Here is a 23,831-nt window from a genome sequence, read left to right as displayed (position 1 = left end):
ATAGCCCCTAAGCATGTAGGTGCATGTAAGCCAGCCTATTTCTGCTGCTCATGTACAAGAAGGTGGCGTGGTGTTGTAAGGGGGGGTGCACTATAACAAACACGTCACCCCATCACATAACTGGTCCTCACAATGTGTTACTGCTGCAGAGTGCAAGACTAATTGTGCCAGTGATCTTGTGCCACAGATCGGGTCTTACAGGGTGTTCAATGGGTCAATTGGCATGTTAGCTGCAATACTATCGCCACTAACGCACCGCTAACACGCTGATCCATGCTATCGCATGAATTCCTATCGCGTGTTAGCGGGAGTTATCGCGCTCCTTTAATGACACCATCGCCTCTTACAGACGTCTTGATAATACATCGGTAAGTAGCCGAAAATTATTGGGGAAAGGAGGCAATAATAAAACTCCTGATACTTGGCACGGGCGATAATTATTAAGCGTGGGTGCAAAGTCCGTTCTGCTCACGGATTTTCGGCAATTTCGTGATACGCAAATCTCGCGAAATTGCAGAAAAATTTGCAAATCCGCTCGCGGGAGGATTTTGGACTGTTGAGTAGAGGTATCGCACAAACCGGTGGCGTCTTCTTGGATAAATATGAAGGGCAGGGTTGTTTCTGGCACAATGCTCCTGTCACAAAAATTAAACCTCAACAGGAAGCACTTACAGATATAAATAATTTGAAAGCAGGTGCCCGAGTTGAAGCTCAAGTTCAGTAACGCATTCATCAGCCCAAAAACAATTGTGAGCTTTGTCGAGGCTGGGCAGGTGTGCTTTCTCCCCATATCTACTGTCGAAAATTAGCTGTGATGCTGGATAGAGGCCTTTGCATCCTTCACTTTCACAAGCGTAATCCCCGTGCAGTTCCTATGACTAGGAGCTTCTTTCTCTTCATCTGCTGCTCTGATCGGTCTCTGACCTTTTATACACACAAGAGGCATGTGAACTTGCATAGAAGGCCCGCCAGGTTGGCCCCGCCCACACACTAGCGGTGTGCACCGTCTTCCCACCATTTACCCACTATGATGGACAGCTCACTAAAGGGACCCCTGCGCTCTTCTGCGCCATGGCAAAGTAACACACAAGTGGTCACTGGAGAAAACTCTTCTTGCACTTTACGCAGCTGTAGTGTAGGAAAAGCACTATACATTAACCCCACGAGGTAGCACTTACTGATTAGCCAGTAGACAGTGGGAAACAGTCTATTTGTGCAAATCCGCGAGTTCACAAATTTTTGCATGAAATTGTGGATTTTTTTGCAATTTTGCGCGAATTTGCGGACCGCAAATCCGCAAAATTCGCCCATACTTAATAATTATCGCCCTTACTTGCTAATATGCCCCATAATTTGATCAACCTATGGTTTTCTACGAATCCGTGTTGAAATAACCACAGCATAACTAGTAGACAAAATGCATTGTTAGTTTCACAGGTAGTTTAGCATGTTGACTGGAGATAAGCAGAGAATAATTGACTTTCAGCTTTCAGTCAAGATATATCTTTCAGGCTTCAATATTCCTATGGGTGGAAGCAAGAATTCTAACGCTTGAAGACTTGATTTTTTATCTATGCTTTTTTATATAGCGCATACTTTACCCGAAGGTGTGAGTGCGCTTTACAGTAGAACCAGTTACAATACATAAGGACTTCGGAGTACATGAATTGCATATCAGATACAAAACAGATACTTGCGTCTAAACACAAAAAGAAAATGTTACAAAGGCGATTCGGACTGCTGAAGATTAGGGGGCAGATTAATGTTCCTTGACGCATCTCTGCAATTCGGCAGAAATGCGCCAGGAAAAAAAAGGCACGCAAGTTTATCCTTGCGCCACCCATGATGCGCTGCATTTACAATGTGGCGCACCATGGCGCAGGAATAAACAGATGCGTGTCACATCTAGGGCGCGAAGTTGGCGCAGTGCTGAAGTTGTGTTGCATGCGGCATGCAACTCCAGCACTATTCCAACTTGCCCTATCTCTAACGTGATGCGTTAAGCGTTACGCCTGCTTCAAGCAGGCGCAGGATTTTGACGCATCAGCGTTCGGAAAGTGACTCAGTGAAATCTTATAGATTTCACTGAGTCACTTTTCAGGGCCGTTCCTGCGACGGAACGCCCCCCCCCCCTGCGTGGAAACGCCCACATGAAACCTGACGCAGGTTTCATGTGGCGTAGGCGTAGGCGTAGACCTGTCGGCCGCATTTGATACGGTGTCCCATAAGATCCTCACGAGCCGTCTACAGGGTGTGGGTATAGGAGGTCAAGCCCTCTCTTGGCTGGAGAGTTTTCTGTCCGGGCGCTCACAATCCGTCAGCCTGGGACCATACCGTTCTGCTTCCAGGGTGCTCACGAAGGGGGTGCCACAGGGCTCATGCCTAAGCCCCACATTGTTCAATGTGTACGTGGCCCCCCTCGCTGAGATTGTGAGAAAATATGGATTCACCCCGGTGTCTTATGCTGACGACACCCAGCTCCTCTATCCTTTCCATTCCTTCAACTCCAACGTCAGGGACAACTTTGCAGAAGGAATGAGGGCCATCTCTAATTGGATGGCTGTCAACCGCCTCCAATGCAACGTTGGAAAAACGGAGCTAATGCTTTTTGGGAAAGCATCCTTACTGTGGTCCCCCGACTGGTGGCCCCTTGACTTGGGACCAGTACCCACCCCTAAACTTACAGTAAAAAATCTAGGGGTGAAACTGGATCGGGACCTTACCATGAAGGAACACGTGAATGCAGTTGCTGGGTCTTGCTTTCACACCATCGGCCTATTAAGAAGAGTCTTCCCCTACCTTTCTGACAGCTATAGAAAGACCCTAGTGCAGACTATGGTGATCAGTAAAATTGATTACTGTAATGGACTCCTTATTCAAGCAAATGAGAGTGCCATAAATCGCCTCCAAGTAGTCCAAAACACTGCAGCAAGACTGGTTCTGAATGCCCCTCCCAGAACTCCCTCTAAACCCCTGCTGCGTGAACTGCACTGGCTGCCAATAAGACAACGCACCAAATTCAAGATCTGCTGCCTTGTCCACAAGTGCTTGTTCGGGAAAGGTCCTGACTACCTGGTCCAAAAGCTACCTGTCTATAAACCTGACAGAGCCTTGCGGTCAAGCAATCAACTGCTACTCAAAACCCCTCTTGTTAAAAAAACCAGACAAGGGGGCAGAGCATTCTCTTGGGTAGGGCCCAAGCTCTGGAACAACCTCCCAGCTGACCTCAGACAAACCGACAATCACTTCTCTTTCAGGAAGAAACTAAAAACTGTATTATTCCAGGAAGACTAAATACTCCTAAACATCAGTGTTCATCCTCATTCTCTGTTCTATAGCAACTACTCCATCCTGCGAGCAAAGCGCGGAGATACCTCGTAAGGGGTCGATTCTTGCGCTATACAAGAACATAAATAAATAAATAAATAAAGTAGGGCCTTACACCGTGACGCATCTACATAGATGCGTCATGATGTAAGTATGTCACAACGTGGCATAGGGTTTACGCCGCCGCTGCATCACAGAAGTGCCGCAACGGCGGCGCAAAAGTGCCGCAAGTCCGACATAAATCTGCCCCTAAATGTCTGAGATATTATTCAGCTGTTACACGGTGTCCAAATCACAGAGAAAACAGTAAAACACTACACCAAGGAAATGAGGGGCAGATTTACAATTACTGGCGCATCCCTGCATATCGGCAGGGATGCGCCAGTAATTGTGCGCCGCAGCTCCGCCACCCTTGATGCGCCGCATTTACAATGCGGCGCACCAAGGGGCAAAAACGGCAAAGATGCGTCACGCATCTGTGCCAAAAGCGGCGCATTGTTGGAGTTGCGTCGCAAGCGCGACGCAGCTCCAGCAATGATTAGGGTTTTGACGCAGCATGGGTCCAAAAGTGACTGAGTGAAATCTTGTAGATTTCACTCAGCCACTTTTGGGAGGCGTTCCTGCGCTGGAACGCCTCCCCCTGCGAAGGTACGCCTCTTCTGGCGCAGGGCTTTACAACGTGACACATCTGGGAGATGCGTCAAGTTGTAAATTCCCCGCACCATGGCGCATCTTTTGCGCCGCCGCTGCGTCACAAAAGTGACGCAACGGCGGCGTAAAAGTGGCGCTAGGGGCTTGTAAATCTGCCCCTTACTGTTTAATAATTAACTAATGTATCTATAGAACGAAAGGGAATACAAATGTTGAAAGGCGAAGTCATCTTAACCGAGCTGATATCGTAAGAAGTTCTGCGTTAGTGAGGTTTTGTTTCAGTGAAGTAACTCGATGCAGAATTAACGTATGGCAAAACTAAAATAGGACCCTTCTTGAAAACGGATATTTTGGTTTTCGAAACTAAACAGCATCGATCATGGCTACAATTCCCTTTATTCCGTTTTAGCCATGATCTATGATTTTAAAATAGATTCCAGAATGTGTTTGCTTTTGAAGAAAATCTGACCACTGCCCCTTCATCCATCTTTTCTGTGGGAATATTGTACAAGTTTATCCCAAATTGGGCCCAGAGTCCTTCAAACTTCACTAAACGCAAGTGGTATATATATATATATATATATATAATCATAGATAAACAAACAAGCGAGGAAAGGTCCCCTGACAAGCCTTGCTACCTATTCGTTAGCCACCTGCCCAATTTCTGTTTAGCAGTATGGGGCCAATTCAATCAGATACTTATACACATTGGGGCAGATTTACAAGCCCCTTGCGCCTCTTTTATGCCGCAGTTGCGTCACTTTTGTAACGCAGCGATGGCGCAAAAGATGCACCATGGTGCGGGGGACTTACAACGTGACGCATCTGGGAGATGCGTCATGTTGTAAAGCACTGCCCCATAAGGAGGCGTTCCAGCGCAGGGGGGGAGGGGGGCGTTCCTGCGCAGGAACGCCTCCTAAAAGTGGCTGAGTGAAATCTACAAGATTTCACCCAGTCACTTTTAGGCCAATGCTGCGTCAAAAGCCAGCGTTTGCTTGAAGCAGGCGTAAGGATTGACGCAGCATTGGACAGATAGGGCCCCCCAGAGCATTGCTGGAGCTGCGTCGCGCTTGCGACGCAACTCCAGCAATGCGCCGCCTTTATGCCACAGATGCGTCACGCATCTGTGCCATTTTTGCCCCATGGTGCGCCGCATTGTAAATGCGGTGCATCATGGGTGGCGGAGCTGCGGCGCACAATAACTGGCGCATCCCTGGGGATGCACCAGTCATTGTAAATCTGCCCCATTGTGTCTGTCATATTTGCTGTTGTGTGACAGCTCACGGGTATAAAGGCTGCACAGGCCCGAAATTCAGTTTGCTGCAGACCCAATTTCACCTTTGTCAATGTTAACTCTCTTCTACATGTAGGATAAATGGATGATGACATTGGCAAGGGCAACAGTATTTAGGCAGAATAAAGTCTGCATGGTATCCGGCTCTGAACTTTGCTTACTGAGAAACAACTGTGAGTGAGAAATCTCGGATTCATGTTTGATCCCACACAGACTATAGAAGTGCATATAAACATCACATCAGTCGCTACTATCTTCCTCATTCACAACCCGGTCTGTGCACCTATGTTTAATTTAGAAAGGATTAGACGCTAGAAACAGGCTCTCGGCTCTGTGCTAAGGCAGTGCACTTGATAATGTTACAACCTCTGGTGCATTAAAATACTATTTACTTTATAACAATCTACAGTGCCAGCGGGCGCGCAGCACAGACATTGCACTACTGCCTATCTTTGTATTGGTGCAAAGGTGGAAATCTGCAGAAATCAAAACTTCACAGATTATGAAAAAGTAAGTCACTTACATATTCATAAATTGAGTTCGGGATTTCACTATCAAGAACGGGTCCCTTCTCTGGATCAGAAAAATTAAATTCCAGTGAAACCTTGACAGAATCCAGAAAATCAGGCTTTTCCTAGAAGCAGATAAAAAGTGTGATTTTTTTTCAACAGTGGGCAATTATTTGTATTTCAAATCAAAGCCAGCCCAATTTTCATTTTTGGGATGTAACTGAATAAAGACGTTTGCTAATATCGAAATACTGTATTCATTTATATAAAGGTTTATATAGCTTTAACAATTTCATACATTCATCCAAACACTTTTCAGTGACACTGTCAAATAGGCAGAGTATAAACAAATAGAATTTGATAGGACTATGACAATTTGCAAAGTTACAGTAACGTAATTAAGATAAGGTTACAGCAACTAGAATATAACAATACTTTCACAGGTGGGAACCATAATCAAATGAACAGAAAATGTTAGGATATTAGTTTATTTTGAGATGGTGCTGGAAATAGAGCTCAAAAGTCCCATAATAATATGTTAAAGTTTTAAATCTGTAGGTTTTTAGACACACGTTTGCTTTTTGCGCTGGTGTTCATGTGACACAATACCACTTAAAAGATAGTGTCTACTTAGTTTCCACTGGAGAGGCTCACATGTTTAGTGGTAAATGGTGTTGCTTTGCATTAGTGGTGGCACAAACTTTGGTAAAGGAAGAGAAAGTTTAACTCCATTGTAAACTATCTTAAATTAATCATTGTGGTCTAGATTAAGAGCACACTCAGTAAATACCACCAACCGGGACAAGAGGTATTTGCCATGTTTGGTATATATAACATCAACTCCAGATGTTCACACCAAAAATGGAAATTCATGAATTACTTGTGGGATTGGTACATCCTGCAGAAAATTCCACATGTACAAGAAATAACAGCCATTTTACTCCTGTAATGGTAGGCAGTTTGACCTAACTAGGGGCCACATGTACATAGGTTTCCTTTTGTGGTTTCCTTATAGCGAATTTTTGCAATTCGTTATTAGGAAATAGCACACACCTATGTACTAATGTGTCTTTGACACATTTAGCGATTCCTCATTTGGTCGCAATTGACTCACTAAAAACACATGGATGGTGGCCTGCTGGGTACCGCAGACCACCATGTCAGTGTCTGCTTTTAAATAAAGCCTGTTTCCTTACAGTTTAATTTTTTAAGAGTAGGACCTTCTCCAAAAAAATATTATCACATGCATTTACCAAGGGAAAGGGGTCCCCTGGGTCCCCTTCCTGTTTGTGAATGGGTTACCACCTACTCGAAGAAGGCGGTAAAATGTGAGTGTTTTGCAACTGCATTTCAGTCAAAAAACATTTGTACATAGCACTGCGAGTCTCTATTAGGAAGGAATATCCTTAACATTCCCCTTCCTGATACCGAATCGCTAACCCAATTTGCAATTCAATAATAGAGTACTGAAGTGCAAAATAGGTTTGGTACTTAGGAAAATGCATTTTTCCGGTCACAAACGGACCAATTATGTGAATCAGGCCATTTGCGACTGGAAAAAACCTGTGTACACGTGGTCCTAAATTTGATTTGTGCGGTGTTGACCATAAAAATTATAATTACGATTCTTTCACAAACAATGGTTTAGTCACAGTTTGGGATAATAAGTCCTATTTGCGAACATGAACTTGGAGTTATGTGCAAAATCGGATGCAAAAATGATGCAGCACAAATTGTATTTACACAGTGCTGATGTTTGTACCTTTTACCACGAAAATGACAGAATAATCCAAGCAAAGTCTATGTGCGCCTGTTTCACTCTCATTGTTTCTGCTTTTTAGGTTGAGCCCAGTCAGCACATGCGCTGACTCTTCGAGATATGCTATATTCACTCTGTGGGAATACTGCCTTCCCATTGCCTTTTCATTCGTCTCTTCGATTGCCATTACACAATGCTTGCTTGCTAGGGGTTAGTTCTTCCTCTTTGTCCCTCCTTTTTGTGTTTGGTTTCCTCCCACAGCGCACTGCCCAATTACTGATAACATTACATTTCTATGTTTATATGTTCATTTGGGGGACTATTGTTTTCTTTGATTCCTGCTCGTGTCAGTGTTTGCCCGCGTTCGGTGGTTCAGCTTCAGCTCCTGACACTTAATCTACCTGCCCTGTTCAAATACCGAAATTTCAGACACTTCAGATGCTGCTTTCTGAATCGCCTCTCAAATTTTCTCTGACTTCAAAGTGCGAGGATATCTACTACACCTATCCCACGTTGCTGTATGTTGCTTTAGTGAGCCCTGGTCACTGGATCTTCCGCAGCCCAACCTTGCAGCATAGTTAAGGGCAAAGCTTGGGCAACTCCTGTCACATTTTCTCTGACGCTTGTTTACACAATATGAAATTGAGTGTCCTCAAGGTGTTGGAGTGCTTTACATGTGCGCTAATTACATTACACAATGTCAGATACACTATTGGGGGGATTTTTATAAGGCACAAACTCATCTGACCCAAAGGTATAGGAGCGCTTTACAAAAGTGGCAGTTACATTACACAAGGTCAGGTTATTATTTTGTTTTCGTTGCGCGGAGATTATGTGATGCTGACGTCATCCCTGTTTATTCATTATTTCCCTCTATCTGACAAATTGGAGCATGTAATTGTTGTTTCTATGTCCAGTGCTACTATACTCAGGGGGCTGGGACAGAGGGTGGGGCCAGAGGCTTGCTGGTAAATGGATGTTGCAAGCAGTGTTTTGAGTGGAAAACTCTGGAGAAGGGTGCCTGGTGAATAGAGGCCTGGGGTAGGTGGGATGTGACGTCTCCACAATTGGAAAGTACTTTCCTGCTTTTCTCCATAGGCTGTTCAATACTCTAGTGATGTTATAGTACTGTTGACTTGTATCGAGAAACTTGTCTTTCTGTCTGTGTATTAAAAAGCCTTGGAATGTGTCCATAAATGTTTCCTGAGGCAAGCATATATTCCTGAATTACACTGTATGGCCCACTGTATAGTAATTGTATGGCTCTTCAATCCCTGGTGGCAGAGCACCCAGGATAATGTGCTGCATGGCTAAACACTTATAAGGTTCGAAAGGCGAGACCTACTGGCTATGTCAATCATTATTATTCAAGCTGCACTCACAGTTACCACAAACTAAATACTGGCAGCTTCTATAAATCTTCTCCGTACAAGGCAAGAAATGGCCTGGGTTAAAAAAGTCTGCCTCAATGATGTCTCTCCTGAACTACTGAAGCAGAAATGAGTGCAATTAGCTTGCATAAACATAGTACGGTTATTCAAGTTCATCCAGAGTGAATAGGCAATCCATAACAGCTTCTACTCGAAATGAAAAAATATTAGGAGCACCACAGAGAAAAGATTCTTACATTCTTGACTGAATAAACTAATTTAAGTGCAATTTAAGATGAGGTTTGGACATCAAATTATCAGCAGAGTTCAAAGTTTGTTGCCATTGGCAAGATGACTTACAGCGGGAGCCTGCTGATCAAGCAGCTCTTGCAGTAGGCCCACTGAACACATTGAACTTATAAAATGTCAAAAAAGCCAGTGCAATACTGAAAAAGTAACTGATGCAGGATAGGTTTCAACCCTGGCAGTGTTCATACCAAAAAGAATAGAATTAGTCCATAACCACAGTCCACAATCAAGGCTACCTCCTTATAGTTAAAAAGAGGTTGGTAAGTTTAAGAAAATACTTTTGGTGACTGAGGAAATTCTGCAGGAGAAGGATATCCTCTTCAACCACACAGACATGAACACCTAAAATACACAAATCAGAAGTCTTTGTACTTTAAATAGAGAAGAATCACTCCATTACTGCTGTGGATTTATCCGAAGTAATAGCATGGTCTACATTAGAACAATCTAGTAATGCACATTTTAACAAGGATGAACTGTTGATAGATAAGTATATAGGACATAACAATTGTATATTATTTTAAGTGGCTGATTACAAATAGAACAATACTTGCATGTAGCATATTCAATGGCTGTTTGCCGGTATGTGGCGTGAGTGCCAATGGGGGCGTGGCGTGTGAGTGCAGAGCAGGTGAGTAGGGTACGTTCGCTGCTCCCATCTTTCTACCTTTAAAGCCCTGGTCATGGCTCGACGCAGCAGCTGCCTGCTGCCCCCACAGCTTCACTCCAACATCTGGCCCTGTGCCTCCATGCTTGGAATTATTGGTCAGAACATTACAGACCAGATAATACCTGTTCGAGAGACACCAGGAAACTGAGAACAGCCCAGAATGATACACCCTAAACCTTCACCCTCAACCAGGGAACACAACTTTTGGCCACTCATAGTGGGGGCTTTGGTGTCTTCTAAGCAATTTCCCCTGTGTCTTACAAATAGACACAACATTGAGCACCATCAAAAGGAGCCACACATCAGTACCTCCTTTAAGTTAAAGAGTTCTCATAAATCCACTGACCATTCTAGTTGACGTCCCATGCACAGAGAATACTATAAACAATACATCCACTTTATTAGATAATAAAATTGGTTGCAACTACTGTTGTCACTTGTTAATGTTTCTTTCACTACCATAACACTCCCTTCTGTTAGCATCAAATAATTTTTGTTACTATGAATATTTTCATATAATCGCTTCACACTACTTCTCATTGAAATGCTCAACAAAAAAATAATTATTACAAACTTCAGTAACCGAGTACCAACTAAGCCCCTGCCTGCCTGTTAACAGATCAGAAGCAAATTACCTGCCACATTGTTGAATTGGTTTTCCAGTCTGAGCACTTTTGATACGATAAATAAAACTATAGGCTACTGTGCACCCCACCATTACTCCACTTTGGAAGTAGCCTTGGTATTTATGTCCTAGGCATCAAATAAGTTCTTGTCCCTAAGATTCATATGTTACTAGAACACTTTTTAAGATGCGGGATATGCAGCTGCCAGGCTTTTTTTGGTATATGCTTCTAGTTCGTTCATTATTATTGCTTTTTTATTTTTATGCAACTTTGCTTTTGGTGGCAAATATGTTTTCATATATCATCAAAGTGACATAAAATATATGAACGTCCATTTATTTATACAAAGCTCAAGTTTAAAGGTTAAATGCTTGTTAACAGTCACCCAACAAAGGATTTAGTAATGACAACTGCAAAGACTGTTTAACAATTTTAATTCTAGGGGGGAATCAAGATGGCGGGTTGAAGACCCCATGGGGCTGCAGCACTGACGGAGGCTCCCTGCTCCCCTGCTCTCATGAAGAAATTATTTGAAAACTACGAGGAAAATTAAAGATATGATTACAGTCTAAAAGGAAGAGTGGGAAAAAAAACGAACGAGAACATGAGCGAAAACGAACATCAAAGAATAACTTACCTACCTCGCTCTGCTGGATGCTGAATGCTGTGTGGGTGGAGGCTGCTGGCCGCTCAACTTCCGAGTCCACAGCAGTTTGGCGGATCGTGGCTCGGCTGGTCTGGCCTTACGCTACAGTTGGCCTCAACTGCTCAGACTGCTTCAATTGCTTCGCGATGGTGCTGGTGCGGGTTTGTTCGGCGGCGTTAGTATGGCACCAAAGAATGTCCCCAGGTCCCCCCGTGCTGGAAGCGGTGCTGCTGTTGCGGAGACCTCAGTTGTCATAGATGGAACAGACATTGTGGCAGGAACAGCGGCGGCGGAAACCTGCAGTTTTCGAGAAATCTGAGCAACAGCTGGGTAAGGAACTAACTCGTGCTCCGCTGTTGTTAGTCTCAGATAATGTTTTGAATGTTAAACTCAGCGTTGGGAATAAGTTGAACACTGGAAACACTGTTGCTCTCAGCAAGAATCTTTGCAACAGTGTGGCATCACCCTCTCACTTGGCTGGAACTCGCAATATTGTTGACATTGCTAGTACTGTTAAACTGGCCCAGTCTAGGGGAGCTGGCTGTGACTCTGATTTAGCACCAATTGGGCTGCCCAGTAACAGCAGTACGGAACATGAAGTTAACCTGAGTGGGGAGAGGGATTTAGGGAACATTGGGGGAGCGACCGCCTGTTGCTCTGGTACCACTGAGAACGCAGAAATACGGACAGAGCCTGAGCCTGTTAAATTAACATTCAAACTTTCACAGTGGTCTGATCAAGCAGTGACCCTTAAAGGCTCAGATTCAGGGGCCCACAGTGCAACCTTTTCTGCCGGTCCCGAGGTGGACAATCAGGTGGTAAGCGCAATGGCTGAAAAGGTACCGGATGACACAGTGAATACGGCTGCTGTCATCACTGATGGAGCTGAGGAATGCTCTAATGACGATTATGAGGAGCTTGTAGAAGAAGAAGATCTAACCAACTCCTCCGCAGATGCAGTCAAGCTCTCAGTGCGTAAAAGGGAGAAATCCAAAGCAAAAAACAAACTAAAGAAAGGGAAGAACTCCAATGTTTCTAACTTCTCTACCTCAACCTTGACCTCGAATCTACGAGGGAAGCCTATCAGTGATGAAAGTCCTCTCCGAAAATGGATTCAGGCAAAGGGGGGGGTTTAAGAATATGGCACTGCGTCTATCAGGCACTAGCCCAACTGAGGGCGAATACCCAAAAGACTGTTCCATAACTGACGGTCGTAACATATCCCCACCCTTTCTGCCTGCAGCCCCTTTAATACAAGCAGGTCTTAAACCAACTTCATTAGATGAGACTAAATCTCTATCGGAGCCTAATAGCATCACAGCAGCAACCGAAACAGGTCCTGCCTTAGTAGCTACCCTGCCTATAACTTCAGCTGCTGCTGCAGACAACATAACTGACATGCCAGCTCTAACAGCTTCAGAAGACCCAGAGGTCATTCTCTCCCCCTTCAATCTGATCCTAAAGACTTTAACGGGTCATCAACAGGAAGCACAACAACACTTCTTACAGCTGAGGGAGGACAACAGCAAAATGCAAAATTCCCTACAAGTGATGACTAGTAAGCTTGGGGGGATTACACAAGAGATTGAAGAGCTTCAACAAAGGGTGGTGGGTGTTAAAGAATCGTCTGCTCGTACCGAGGTTTTAACCCATCAACATGATGCACAGATTGTGAGCCTTCAGAACAAGCTGGAAGACATGGAGAATCACCAAAGGAGGCAAAATCTTAGACTTTTTGGCATACCAGAAGGATCAGAAGGATCAAATCCGAGGCATATGTAGTTAAACAGTTTCAGAGGGCTTTTCCAGATTTGTCAGAATGGGACTGGGACTCACAGCTTCAAAGAGTCCATAGACTACAATTAATTCAAAGAAACAGAGAGAGCAAATTCCCCGTCCTTTTCTGATTTATTTTGGGAATTTTCTACTGAGACAGTCAGTATCACTTAAAGCAAGGCCTAACACCCCTGTCACAATAGAGAATGTTACATTCTTCGTTCGATCTATTTTAAGTAAGGCTACGATGGAAAAATGATGGAAGTTACGCCAGCTCTTGGATCCTTTTAAATCTCTGGGGGGACAGGTGTTCCTCCAGGAACCAGCTAGTCTCAAAGTAATTAAGGGTGGCCACACTTACTTTTTCACAGATGATAGGGAAGCGGAGCTAACACTTTTTAAATTTAGTTAAATATTAATGTTGTATTAAGTCCTGTCTCCCTCTTAAAAGGGGATGTTAGAATGTACGGAGATTTGGTTTTCGGAATTTAGCCTATGAGTCTCTAGCCAATGAGGGCTCGCACTGTATTATTTTTTAATCTTGTTTGTTTTCTTATTAACTTTAATTTTTGGTTATTTCCCTCTCCTCAAACAGCTCTTTGACTAGAATAAACTATAATCTATTGAAATCAATAGAGAAACTCTTTTTTTCCTTCTCCTTGTTTTTCTTTCTTATTTATTTTTCTCTCTTTGTCGTAGTAGTATGGGGTTGCAGGGGGTGGACTCCGATGCTGCCTCTCTGTAAGGCTGCAGGATATAGAGGGGTGTTCTGCCCTAAGGGACAAGAGGGAGGGGGTTAGGATGGCTGGGTGTAGGGGTGGTTGGTTTTGTGAGGGGGTAAACATTTTAAAAATAACAACACAAGAATGAGATCGGTTGAAGATGACAGTAGGGAAATATCAATATTTGTGCTCAGAATGGAAGGGGGTAATTTATTCATGAAATGTATCGATTTAGATGCTTAGCCTGGAATGTTGCAGCCCTTAACAGCAGGAACAAGAGGCGACTAGTTCAGGAGGAGCTTCAAATGTACAACCCCCATTTAGTATTACTATCAGAGACTCATATCTGCTATAAAGATAGGAAGCTACTAGGGCAGCTGGGCTTTGAGGTAATAGCCTGCTCAGCATTAAATGCCTCCATTAGAGGGGTCGCCATTTTGAAACAAAAGCAATTAAGATCAGAAGTTTTCAAAATTGCTTTGGATAAGGGGGGTAGATGGGCCATTACTCAAATAGTCTTGGAAAACTGTAAATATGTATTTTGTGTTGTATGTGGACCAAAAATCGATGATCCTCTTATTTTTGGCTGGTTAAATATTGAATTGTTGGATTGGGAAGGAGAGCTCATAATTATGGGAGATTTTAACTGCATAATGAACTATGAGTTGGATACTACCAGGCGGGCACTTTTCAACGATCCGTAAGACACGAGGTGCTATTCTAGAATTAGGGCGCATACATAATATAAAGGATGCCATTGCGAATCACATACCCTAATATGGCAGGGTATACCTACTACTCTGCACCCCATAAACTATGCTCATGTATAGATATGGCTTGGGTTTCGGATAGGATCCTGGATACTAGTACTATAGAGATATGTCCAAGGGTCACTTCAGACCACAATCCAAATCTTCTTGTTTTTAATACTTCATTAACAAAACAGGGTCCAAGGCTATTTTCATTTCCCAGGTATTTACTATTAGAATCAGTATTCATCTTACAACTTAAAGAACACATTACAGAGTTTGTTAAACTTAATCTTAACTCCACCTTATCTATTTTTGTCTGGGATGCCTGCAAGACTAGTATAAGGGGATTTGTCCAACAGTTTGTCTGGAGACAGAATTCAGAATGCAGAATAGAGACTAAAACTATGGCCTCCAATATCCTGTCACTGGAAAATCAATTGGCAGAAGCCCTCCACCAAGGCTCATCAAATACTGCCGAATTGGGATGTAAGCTAGTGAATCTTCGGTCCGCTATGAAACACACCCTCAGAGAGAAAAGTAGCATCAAACTTCATAAATATCAACTGTCTCAATATGAGAGTGGTGACAACATTGGAAAAATTCTGGCATATAAAGTTGCTGACGATAAGGCCAACACACTAATTAAGACAATAAAGGTGACCTAACAACACTATCTATAATCAGCCTGTACAGATAATGGAGCAATTGGTTAATTATTATAAAACTTTGTATACTCCAGAAAACCATCCTACAATGAATAGTATACAAATGTACATGGATACTAACAAGATAAAGAATAGAGAAACAGAAGGACTGGATCAACTGACTTAGAACATTACCATGACAGAGCTTAGACTTGCAAATACTTCTTTAGCTACAGGCAAGGCTGCGGGGGAGGATATGCTTCCAATAGAACTCTACAAAATCTGTATTGATGAATCACTCCCCCTCTTCTGTCTAGTAATTAACTCGATTGGCGAAAGTGGAAAGGCTCCTAATTCATGAAACACAGCAAAGATAGTTAAAAAAAAAAGAATAAACCTGGCAATTATGTTTGTCAGTCATATAGACCCATTTCACTCATTAACGTGGATGCAAAAGCATTCGCGAAAGTCCTTGCTACACGATTGGCTCCTTTTATGCCGAAACTAGTTAACCTACAACAGCATGGATTTGTTATGGGTAGGGACACAACAGCCCATGTAAATATGGGGATAACTGCTTTTGATGTAGCAGAGACTAATTCCACCCCACTTGGTATGGTATTGTTGGACGCTGAAAAAGTTTTCAACCGAGTGGGGTGGGATTATCTCTGGGCCGTAATGACTGATTTCGGTTTTAAAGGCCAATATTTAAGGTGGATACAGGCTTTATATGATCATCCAACTGCTAAAATCAGCTATGCTGGTATGACATCCTCCAATTTTACAATATCTAGGGCACTCGGCAAGGGTGCCCCTTGTCACCCTTGCTGTTTGCACTCTCTATGGAACCATTTATAAATGTATTACAGACTCAATCCCAAATTGTTCCTTTTGGTTTTGGCCTTCATTCCTTAAAAATTACAGCTTACGCTGACGATATCGCCATATACTCTACAGATGTTGTAGCAGCTTTGCAATGGATAACAGAGGAAGCTAATAGATAAGAGGCAATTTCTGGATATAAATTAAATATAAACAAAACACAGATAATAGCGAATTATAAACCCCAGGCCCCCGCTCAAGGAATATGTAGGGCCGCTACATATCTGGGTGTTAAAATTTCATCTAAAATAGGGGAAATAATCACACTCAATTATGAGGCTCTATTAAAAGAAGTGTCTGTTTTATTGAAAAAATGGCATAAGGTCCCACTAAGCCTTATAGGTCGGATTAACTTAATAAATATAAAGGTATTGCCAAAATGTCTTTATTTATTTAGATCAAATCCTTTATGCGTCAAAAATTCTTTCTTTAAAAAACTAGATGGGATCTTTAGTAGCTTCATCTGGGGGTATAAAAAAGCACGCAGCTCAATCGCTTTACTCAAGCTTCCATTCAAAAAAGGTGGGCTTAATTTTCCCGATTTTAGACTATATTTCTTTGCAACCTTCTTTGGTCGTCTCCGTAGTTTATTTAAGTCAAACAATCAATTCTATTTTCATCAATTCATGCTGGGTACAGATTCTAATATGTTTTCAGCAAGAGTAAATTACCCCAATTACTTTAAAAGGGTAAAGTTTAAGACTGAGAGGGAGACTGTTAGAATGGAAAGGGGCGACCGCTCGGTCCCCCCGAACGTATGGTGGAGTACCCCGATCCCCCCGGGAAGCCATTTTTGGGCGGGAGGCGAGTCTCGGCTGGTATGCCCGAAGCGGCGTAGCCGGGGCGCGCCTTTTTCCCGCCCAAGGAGGGGTTGTCCTAAACACCTACACCGTTGGCCACGCCCTGGAGGCGGATTGGAGGAGGGTCCACGCCCGCCCGAAGGAGGATAAGAGGAGCGACAAGCCAAGGAAGCATCCTCTTGTTCTTGTGCTCAGAAGCTGCACCTCCCCGTTGCACGTGAGCTCGAGACAGAATAAGGAGCCAATTTTGAGAATTTGTAATTCTTGTGTTTTCTCTTCTAGCGCTTCGAACTCAGAGAATGCCGGGCAAAAAGGTCGGAAAGAAGGTTAGCACCGACCAAATGCTCCGTATGCTGGTGAAGGACATGGCGAACATGAAGAAGCAGATGGCGGCCATGAACGGTACGGGCCGGCCTAATAAAGTCATCGGACCAGCATTGCCGGGGGTAGTCCCTGCCGGGAGAGGTAAAAGGGCCAGGAATGAGGCTCCGGTTCCCGAGTCACCTCCGGTGAGCCCGGTCAGGCCAGTAGAGGCCCCAGTTCCGATTCCGGATGCAGGACAGCCGATCCCTGTCGTAGTTACACCTGTGAACGAGGGGGATATGCCACCCGAGTTAGCCGCACAGTTGGCGGCGTGGTTGGGCAAGAATAATGAGGGTGCCATAGCTCCAGGGGATACGGCCGAAGAGGCCAAACTAATAATGAAGCAGTTGCGGCAGTCCCGAGATGCTGCGAAGGCACCTTGTCCTTTTGTTCCCCCTCAGGTTCCCGCGGAACAGCCGTCTTCGGGCGTTGGAACAGCGGCAGCAGCGAGTTCAGCTACTGATTCGGGTAAGAAGCCGTTGCCAATGGCTGGGGAGGGGTCGGTACCCTCAAGAAGGGAAAAGGTGGTACAACATATCCCGTTGGCCACAAAGGAAATGATATGGGCGGATAAATATGTGAATATATTTTCGCTGTTAACTGATCATTATGAAATAGAGCACGTTAAAAATCAGAAGGAAATGTTGCATCCAAGTGTATGGCGAGCAAAGATGGCGGGTTTCAGAGTTGATGAGACAATCGCTAATTGGGCCAGGGCTTTCGGGATGTTCACTGCAATCATGGGGGAACGTAGGCCTGAGGTATTGACTGAGTTGGCTTGTTACCAGACACGAATAATGGAGTTTTATGAATCTTATGATGGTGATCAATGGTTGGATTATGATAACAAATTTCGTAAGGCCAAGGAGCACGACTCATCCCTGACGTGGGATTGCTTCGACTCCATTTCCTGGCAGAAACAGGTCAGGTCAAACCCGACAAAACCGTCCTCGTTTGGCGGGAATGGGGCAGAGCCTTCCCGCCATTCCCCGGCGGTGCCCTTTCGAGCGGGCGCCGGTGGTGATCAGCACACAAGGAGTAATGGGAACTCTGACAAAAAAGGGGTCTGTTGGAGCTTCAACAGGGGCAAGTGCACTAGGCCACAGGGGACGTGCAAATTTAGGCATGAGTGTGCAGGGTGCGGACAATCTTCACACCCCGAGAGTTCATGCAGAGCCAAGAATGGCGATTCAGGGGGCAGAGGCGGCGCCAAACAGGTCTAATGATGGCCGAGGGGCGCTGCTACCTACTCCCATCGACATCATGGCAATGATCCCTTGGCTGAACGAATACCCTGATCATGTCTCCGCTGGGGTGTTGAGGGACGGTTTCTCATGTGGTTTCCGCATCCCGGCGGGGGATTTTCGGGGGGAATCGCTGTGTGAAAACCAACTGTCGGTTCGTCAGAATGCGATTGTAGTACAGGCAAAGATTGCAAAGGAGGTGGCCCGAGGTCGGGTTGCCGGCCCATATGCGAACCCGCCTGTCCAGAATTTTGTTTGTTCACCGTTGGGTGTAGTCCCCAAGAAGGACCCAGGTGAGTTTCGGTTAATACATAATTTGTCCGCTCCTAAGGGTCTTTCCGTGAATGATGCGATTGACCCGGGAGTTTGTTCGGTGCGGTATGCTTCCTTTGATGAGGCTGTCGCCATGTTGAATCGCCTGGGGCCCGGAGCACTGATGGCAAAGTCGGATATCGAGTCAGCGTTCCGGTTGCTCCCGGTACACCCACAGGATCAGCGTCTGCTAGGTTTTGTGTTCCAGGGACGCTATTACATGGATAAATGTATGCCAATGGGTTGCTCCATCTCTTGTGCGTATTTTGAAAAATTCAGTAGTTTTTTACAATGGGCGTTCACCAGAGCCACAGGCTTTACGCAGGTTATGCATTACCTTGATGATTTTCTGTTTCTGGGGGCAGCTGGGGACACGGAATGTGCACAGGCATTGAGTAAATTTTGTGATCTCATGAGAATATTTGGCGTGCCACTGGCACCGGGCAAAACAGTAGGGCCGTCTACTTCGCTCGAGTTTCTAGGAATTGAGCTCGATTCCGAAGAGGGGTGCTTCCGTTTGCCTAAGGAAAAGGTATTGAAATTTATGGCCTCACTCGAGGCATGTGTTGACGAGACGAAAGTAACGTTGCACCAGCTGCAGCAGGTTGTGGGTCAGCTTAATTTTGCCCTTAGAGTGATACCAATGGCTCGCCCCTTTTCTCGCTCTATTGCTCAAGCCATGGTGGGCCTTAGGGAGGGGCATCACCACACAAGACTCTCGGCAGAGGTTCGCCAGGACATGCGCATATGGTTGGCATTCCTGGCGGATTTTAACGGTCGTGTCCTGTGGAACAAACCAGCGGTTTCCTCCGAGGAGCTGGGTTTGTGGACCGACTCGGCAGGGAGTGTGGGTTTTGGCCCCATCTTTGGTAATCAATGGTCGGCACAAACATGGCCGGCATGGTGGCACGAGAGTGGGCTCACAGGTAACATTGGGTTTCTTGAACTGTTCCCTATTCTAGTGGCCTTGAAGACATGGCCGGAGGGATTTCGTGATCGCACTGTGGTGTTCTGGTCGGATAACATGACTGTGGTAGAATGTGTCAATAATCAGGCAGCTCGCTGCAAATTGATCTTGAGATTGATGAAAGAAATTGTCCTGCTATGTATGAAATTAAACGTCCACTTTAGAGCAAAACATGTGCCTGGGGTACTGAACCAGGCGGCTGATGCACTCTCTCGTTCCCACATGCAGGCCTTCCGGGGCCATCTGCCCTCTGCGGACTTGGTGGCGGCACCATTTCCCGAAGTTCTCTGGTCTCTCGGTGCCCCGGATTACAAAACCTCGTGGGAGAGAGTCTAGCCCCCAGGACGAGGAAGGCATATGAAGGGGCGTTCCGTTCCTATTGGGCATTTTTGGGTCCAGCTAGGGGGGAGCACTGGGGGCAGGAGGAGTATGTCCTGAAATTTCTAGTCTCATTGCATCAGGCAGGCCGATCAGTGGCAACAGCCAATAGACACCGAGCCGCCATTGCATTCATGGCGCAGGCTCATGGCATTCAGGACCCCACAGCGTCCTTTCTAGTAAGGAAGGCGTTGCGCGGGTGGCAACGCCTTGAGGGTCGTAGAGAGGACGAGAGGCGCCCGATAGGGCCAGCAATGTTGTCCCAGCTAATGTCCGTACTCCCTGCGACTTGTTCATCTCAGTCAGAGACAGTGCTGTTCCGGGCCGCCTTTGCATTAGCGTTCCATGGGGCTATGCGGATAAGCGAGCTGGTAGCAAGGAACAAGCGGGATACGGGGGGAGGTCTGTGTCGAGAACACATCCAGATTAGAGGTGACGCGATGGTAGTCACTATAGCCAAGTCCAAAACCGATCAGGGAGCGATCGGAGACAGTGTGGTTGTTCAGCGCATGCGGGGATCCCACATGTGCCCAGTGGAATGCGTGGAGGAGTACTTAGCGCAAAGGGCGGCATCATGGGGGGGGAGCTTGCTGAGACATACCGACGCCACCCCACTGACCAGGTTTCAGTTCCAGCGGCTGTTAACAATGGCAATCGCGGCCGCGGGCTTGAACCCGGGCGATTTTGGGACCCACTCATTCCGGATAGGTGCTGCTACAGAGGTTACAGCCAGGGGGTTGAGTGTGGATAAAGTGAAACAGTTGGGGCGTTGGTCCTCGAATTGTTATAAGAGGTATGTGCGGTTGCACATGTTGTGAAGCTAATGTCATGCACTCACGCTTCTTGTTTTCTGTTTGGTTTTCAGTTTCGCGAGCAGGCTTTGCGGGGCGGACTGTGCAGTTGACCCGACACCTGGGAACCAGCGGTCAAAGATCACCGGCTGAGGGAAGAGTGGTGTGGGTCGTCGGCCACTCATACGTGAGGCGTGCCGCAGACGTATTCAAAGCAGGTGACATGATTCACATGGCTGGGGAATACGGGTATAGGGTGACCTTCTACGGAAGGGGCGGGCTCTGTATTGACCAGTTTCAATATTTTATGGAGGGTTTGTTAGGGCGGACAAGGTCACCGCCATCTGTAATCATAGTGCATCTTGGGGGCAATGATTTGGTGACCACTGGTCGACGAGTACTTCTCGAATTAATCTTATCCACAGTAAGTTGGTTGGCGAGAAGGGTTCCGGGGTGCACGATTGCATGGTCCCACATGATTCCGCGGAAGGTGTGGCGGGGGGCTATCTCTGTGTCAGCTTTAAATCAGTCGGTGAAGAAAGTAAATAACAAACTTGGTAGGTTGTTTCGTACAGGTACATTGCATTGTATTCCTCATGGGTGTATCCGGGGGGACCATATGTATCTGGAGGATGGGGTCCATTTGTCCCGGGAGGGGAATGTTTTAATCTTAGGAGATTTTGTAGCTTGGTTAAAGAGTTTGTGCAGCCATGACCTTTAGGTAGGAGTTTTTTGGGGGAGTCCGGATAGCCGGTCAACTATCCAGCCTGTGGCGGTAAGGTCATGATCGGTGAGCAGTAATTGGAAGATCCCTAGAGGTGGGGGCGTCACCCATTATGGATGGGAGCGCCCGGGGGGAGGCGGCCATTGGCCCCTCAAACGGGGAGGCGGTTCCCTCTAAGGATGGGGCCGCCGAAAGGGAAGGCGGTCATAGGCCCCTCTCTGGGGAGGAGGGGCTACGGGCCCCTCCTGGGAATTTCCCGGGGCCAGGACATCTGCGACGGCAGATGTGGTAAGCAGTGTGGGGTGGCAGGGGGGTCTACGCTACCTTCTAGACACCTCACACGAGTCCTCGGACGACCACTAAAGATGGCGTCGAGTAAATATGGGGCCCCCGTTAAGACAAGGGAAATTGGAAGTTGGCACAGAGGGACAGTCCTCTGTGCGCCCGCCCCTCACAAGTGAGGGGGGAGTTCTGGTTTAGGGATCTGACACCGGTTACGACCTTGCCGTTGGCCCGTAATGTTAGGATGTACAATTTGAATTTTTGAAATGCATTTACAGGATGTTTTAGAATCGGCTAGGAGAACCTTTGTATTAGAGATGTGTTAAGGTTAGCCCATGAAACATCGTAATGTGTAAATGAAATTGTACATGATATGACACTGTTATTTTTTAACGTTTTAATTTTGTTTCATATTTTAATAAATACGGCCGGGAGGGTAACTCCCTCCCGCCTTCCAAAAGTTCAAGAACCGTTTCCGTCTTCCCATTCTTGGGGAGTGTGTTGGGAGGGGGTGACGGGTATCCCAACCATATGGAAAGGGGCGACCGCTCGGTCCCCCCGAACGTATGGTGGAGTACCCCGATCCCCCCGGGAAGCCATTTTTGGGCGGGAGGCGAGTCTCGGCTGGTATGCCCGAAGCGGCGTAGCCGGGGCGCGCCTTTTTCCCGCCCAAGGAGGGGTTGTCCTAAACACCTACACCGTTGGCCACGCCCTGGAGGCAGATTGGAGGAGGGTCCACGCCCGCCCGAAGGAGGATAAGAGGAGCGACGAGCCAAGGAAGCATCCTCTTGTTCTTGTGCTCAGAAGCTGCACCTCCCCGTTGCACGTGAGCTCGAGACATAATAAGGAGCCAATTTTGACCCACCCACCAGCCCCTGATGACAGCAATTTGTTTTGGAATAAAGTCGAGTGACACGATACTGTTTCCTTTTTAGGTTGTTTTCGAATAAAGTTCGTAATTTTTGGTATGTAAATAAAGTGGTTGCTCTTTCTGCATGTATGTCGTCAAAGCTTAGGAGTTTATACTTTGAATCGCAGTATGTCTGTCTTTTTCCATCCTCTTAGTTTAAAAAATGTCGTATTTATTTTGGTCGGGCGGTAAGGTCATGATCGGTGAGCAGTAATTGGAAGATCCCTAGAGGTGGGGGCGTCACCCATTATGGATGGGAGCGCCCGGGGGGAGGCGGCCATTGGCCCCTCAAACGGGGAGGCGGTCCCCTCTAAGGATGGGGCCGCCGAAAGGGAAGGCGGTCATAGGCCCCTCCCTGGGGAGGAGGGGCTACGGGCCCCTCCTGGGAATTTCCCGGGGCCAGGACATCTGCGACGGCAGATGTGGTAAGCAGTGTGGGGTGGGAGGGGGGTCTACGCTACCTTCTAGACACCTCACACGAGTCCTCGGACGACCACTAAAGATGGCGTCGAGTAAATATGGGGCCCCCGTTAAGACAAGGGAAATTGGAAGTTGGCACAGAAGGACAGTCCTCTGTGCGCCTGCCCCTTCCAAGTGAGGGGGGAGTTCTGGTTTAGGGATCTGACACCGGTTACGACCTTGCCGTTGGCCCGTAATGTTAGGATGTACAATTTGAATTTTTGAAATGCATTTACAGGATGTTTTAGAATCGGCTAGGAGAACCTTTGTATTAGAGATGTGTTAAGGTTAGCCCATGAAACATTGTAATGTGTAAATGAAATTGTACATGATATGAAACTGTTATTTTTTAACGTTTTAATTTTGTTTCATATTTTAATAAATACGGCCGGGAGGGTAACTCCCTCCCGCCTTCCAAAAGTTCAAGAACCGTTTCCGTCTTCCCATTCTTGGGGAGTGTGTTGGGAGGGGGTGACGGGTATCCCAACCATATATGGAATTCCATTTTGACTATAACTAAATCTTCCTTTTTCATCCTAAACTACCCCTGTGGGTCAATCCAGGACTTCCCGGAATTTTTAACGATGGAGCGGGGAACACATGGGCTAACTCTGGTATTAAAATTTTAGGGAACCTTTATGGTACTCATGGTTTTTTTGATTTT

At 45.9% G+C, this 23,831-nt stretch overlaps 1 protein-coding gene across 1 annotated transcript in view; it reads right to left on the bottom strand.

Annotated features, from left to right (window-relative positions):
* ITGA1 (integrin subunit alpha 1) overlaps positions 1 to 23,831 on the bottom strand; it is an 813,868-nt gene that overhangs the window by 172,182 nt on the left and 617,855 nt on the right. Inside the window, exon 18 of the mRNA XM_086960618.1 lies at positions 5,796 to 5,906. Coding sequence (XP_086816744.1) covers positions 5,796 to 5,906 — 111 coding nt within the window. The remainder of the gene's footprint in view (positions 1 to 5,795; positions 5,907 to 23,831) is intronic.

The sequence above is a fragment of the Lissotriton vulgaris genome, chromosome 3_1, assembly GCF_964263255.1.
Source record: "Lissotriton vulgaris chromosome 3_1, aLisVul1.2, whole genome shotgun sequence".
NCBI lineage: Eukaryota > Metazoa > Chordata > Amphibia > Caudata > Salamandridae > Lissotriton > Lissotriton vulgaris.
Note: the sequence above shows the minus strand (reverse complement) of the source record. Positions and strands in the feature narration are given on the sequence as shown.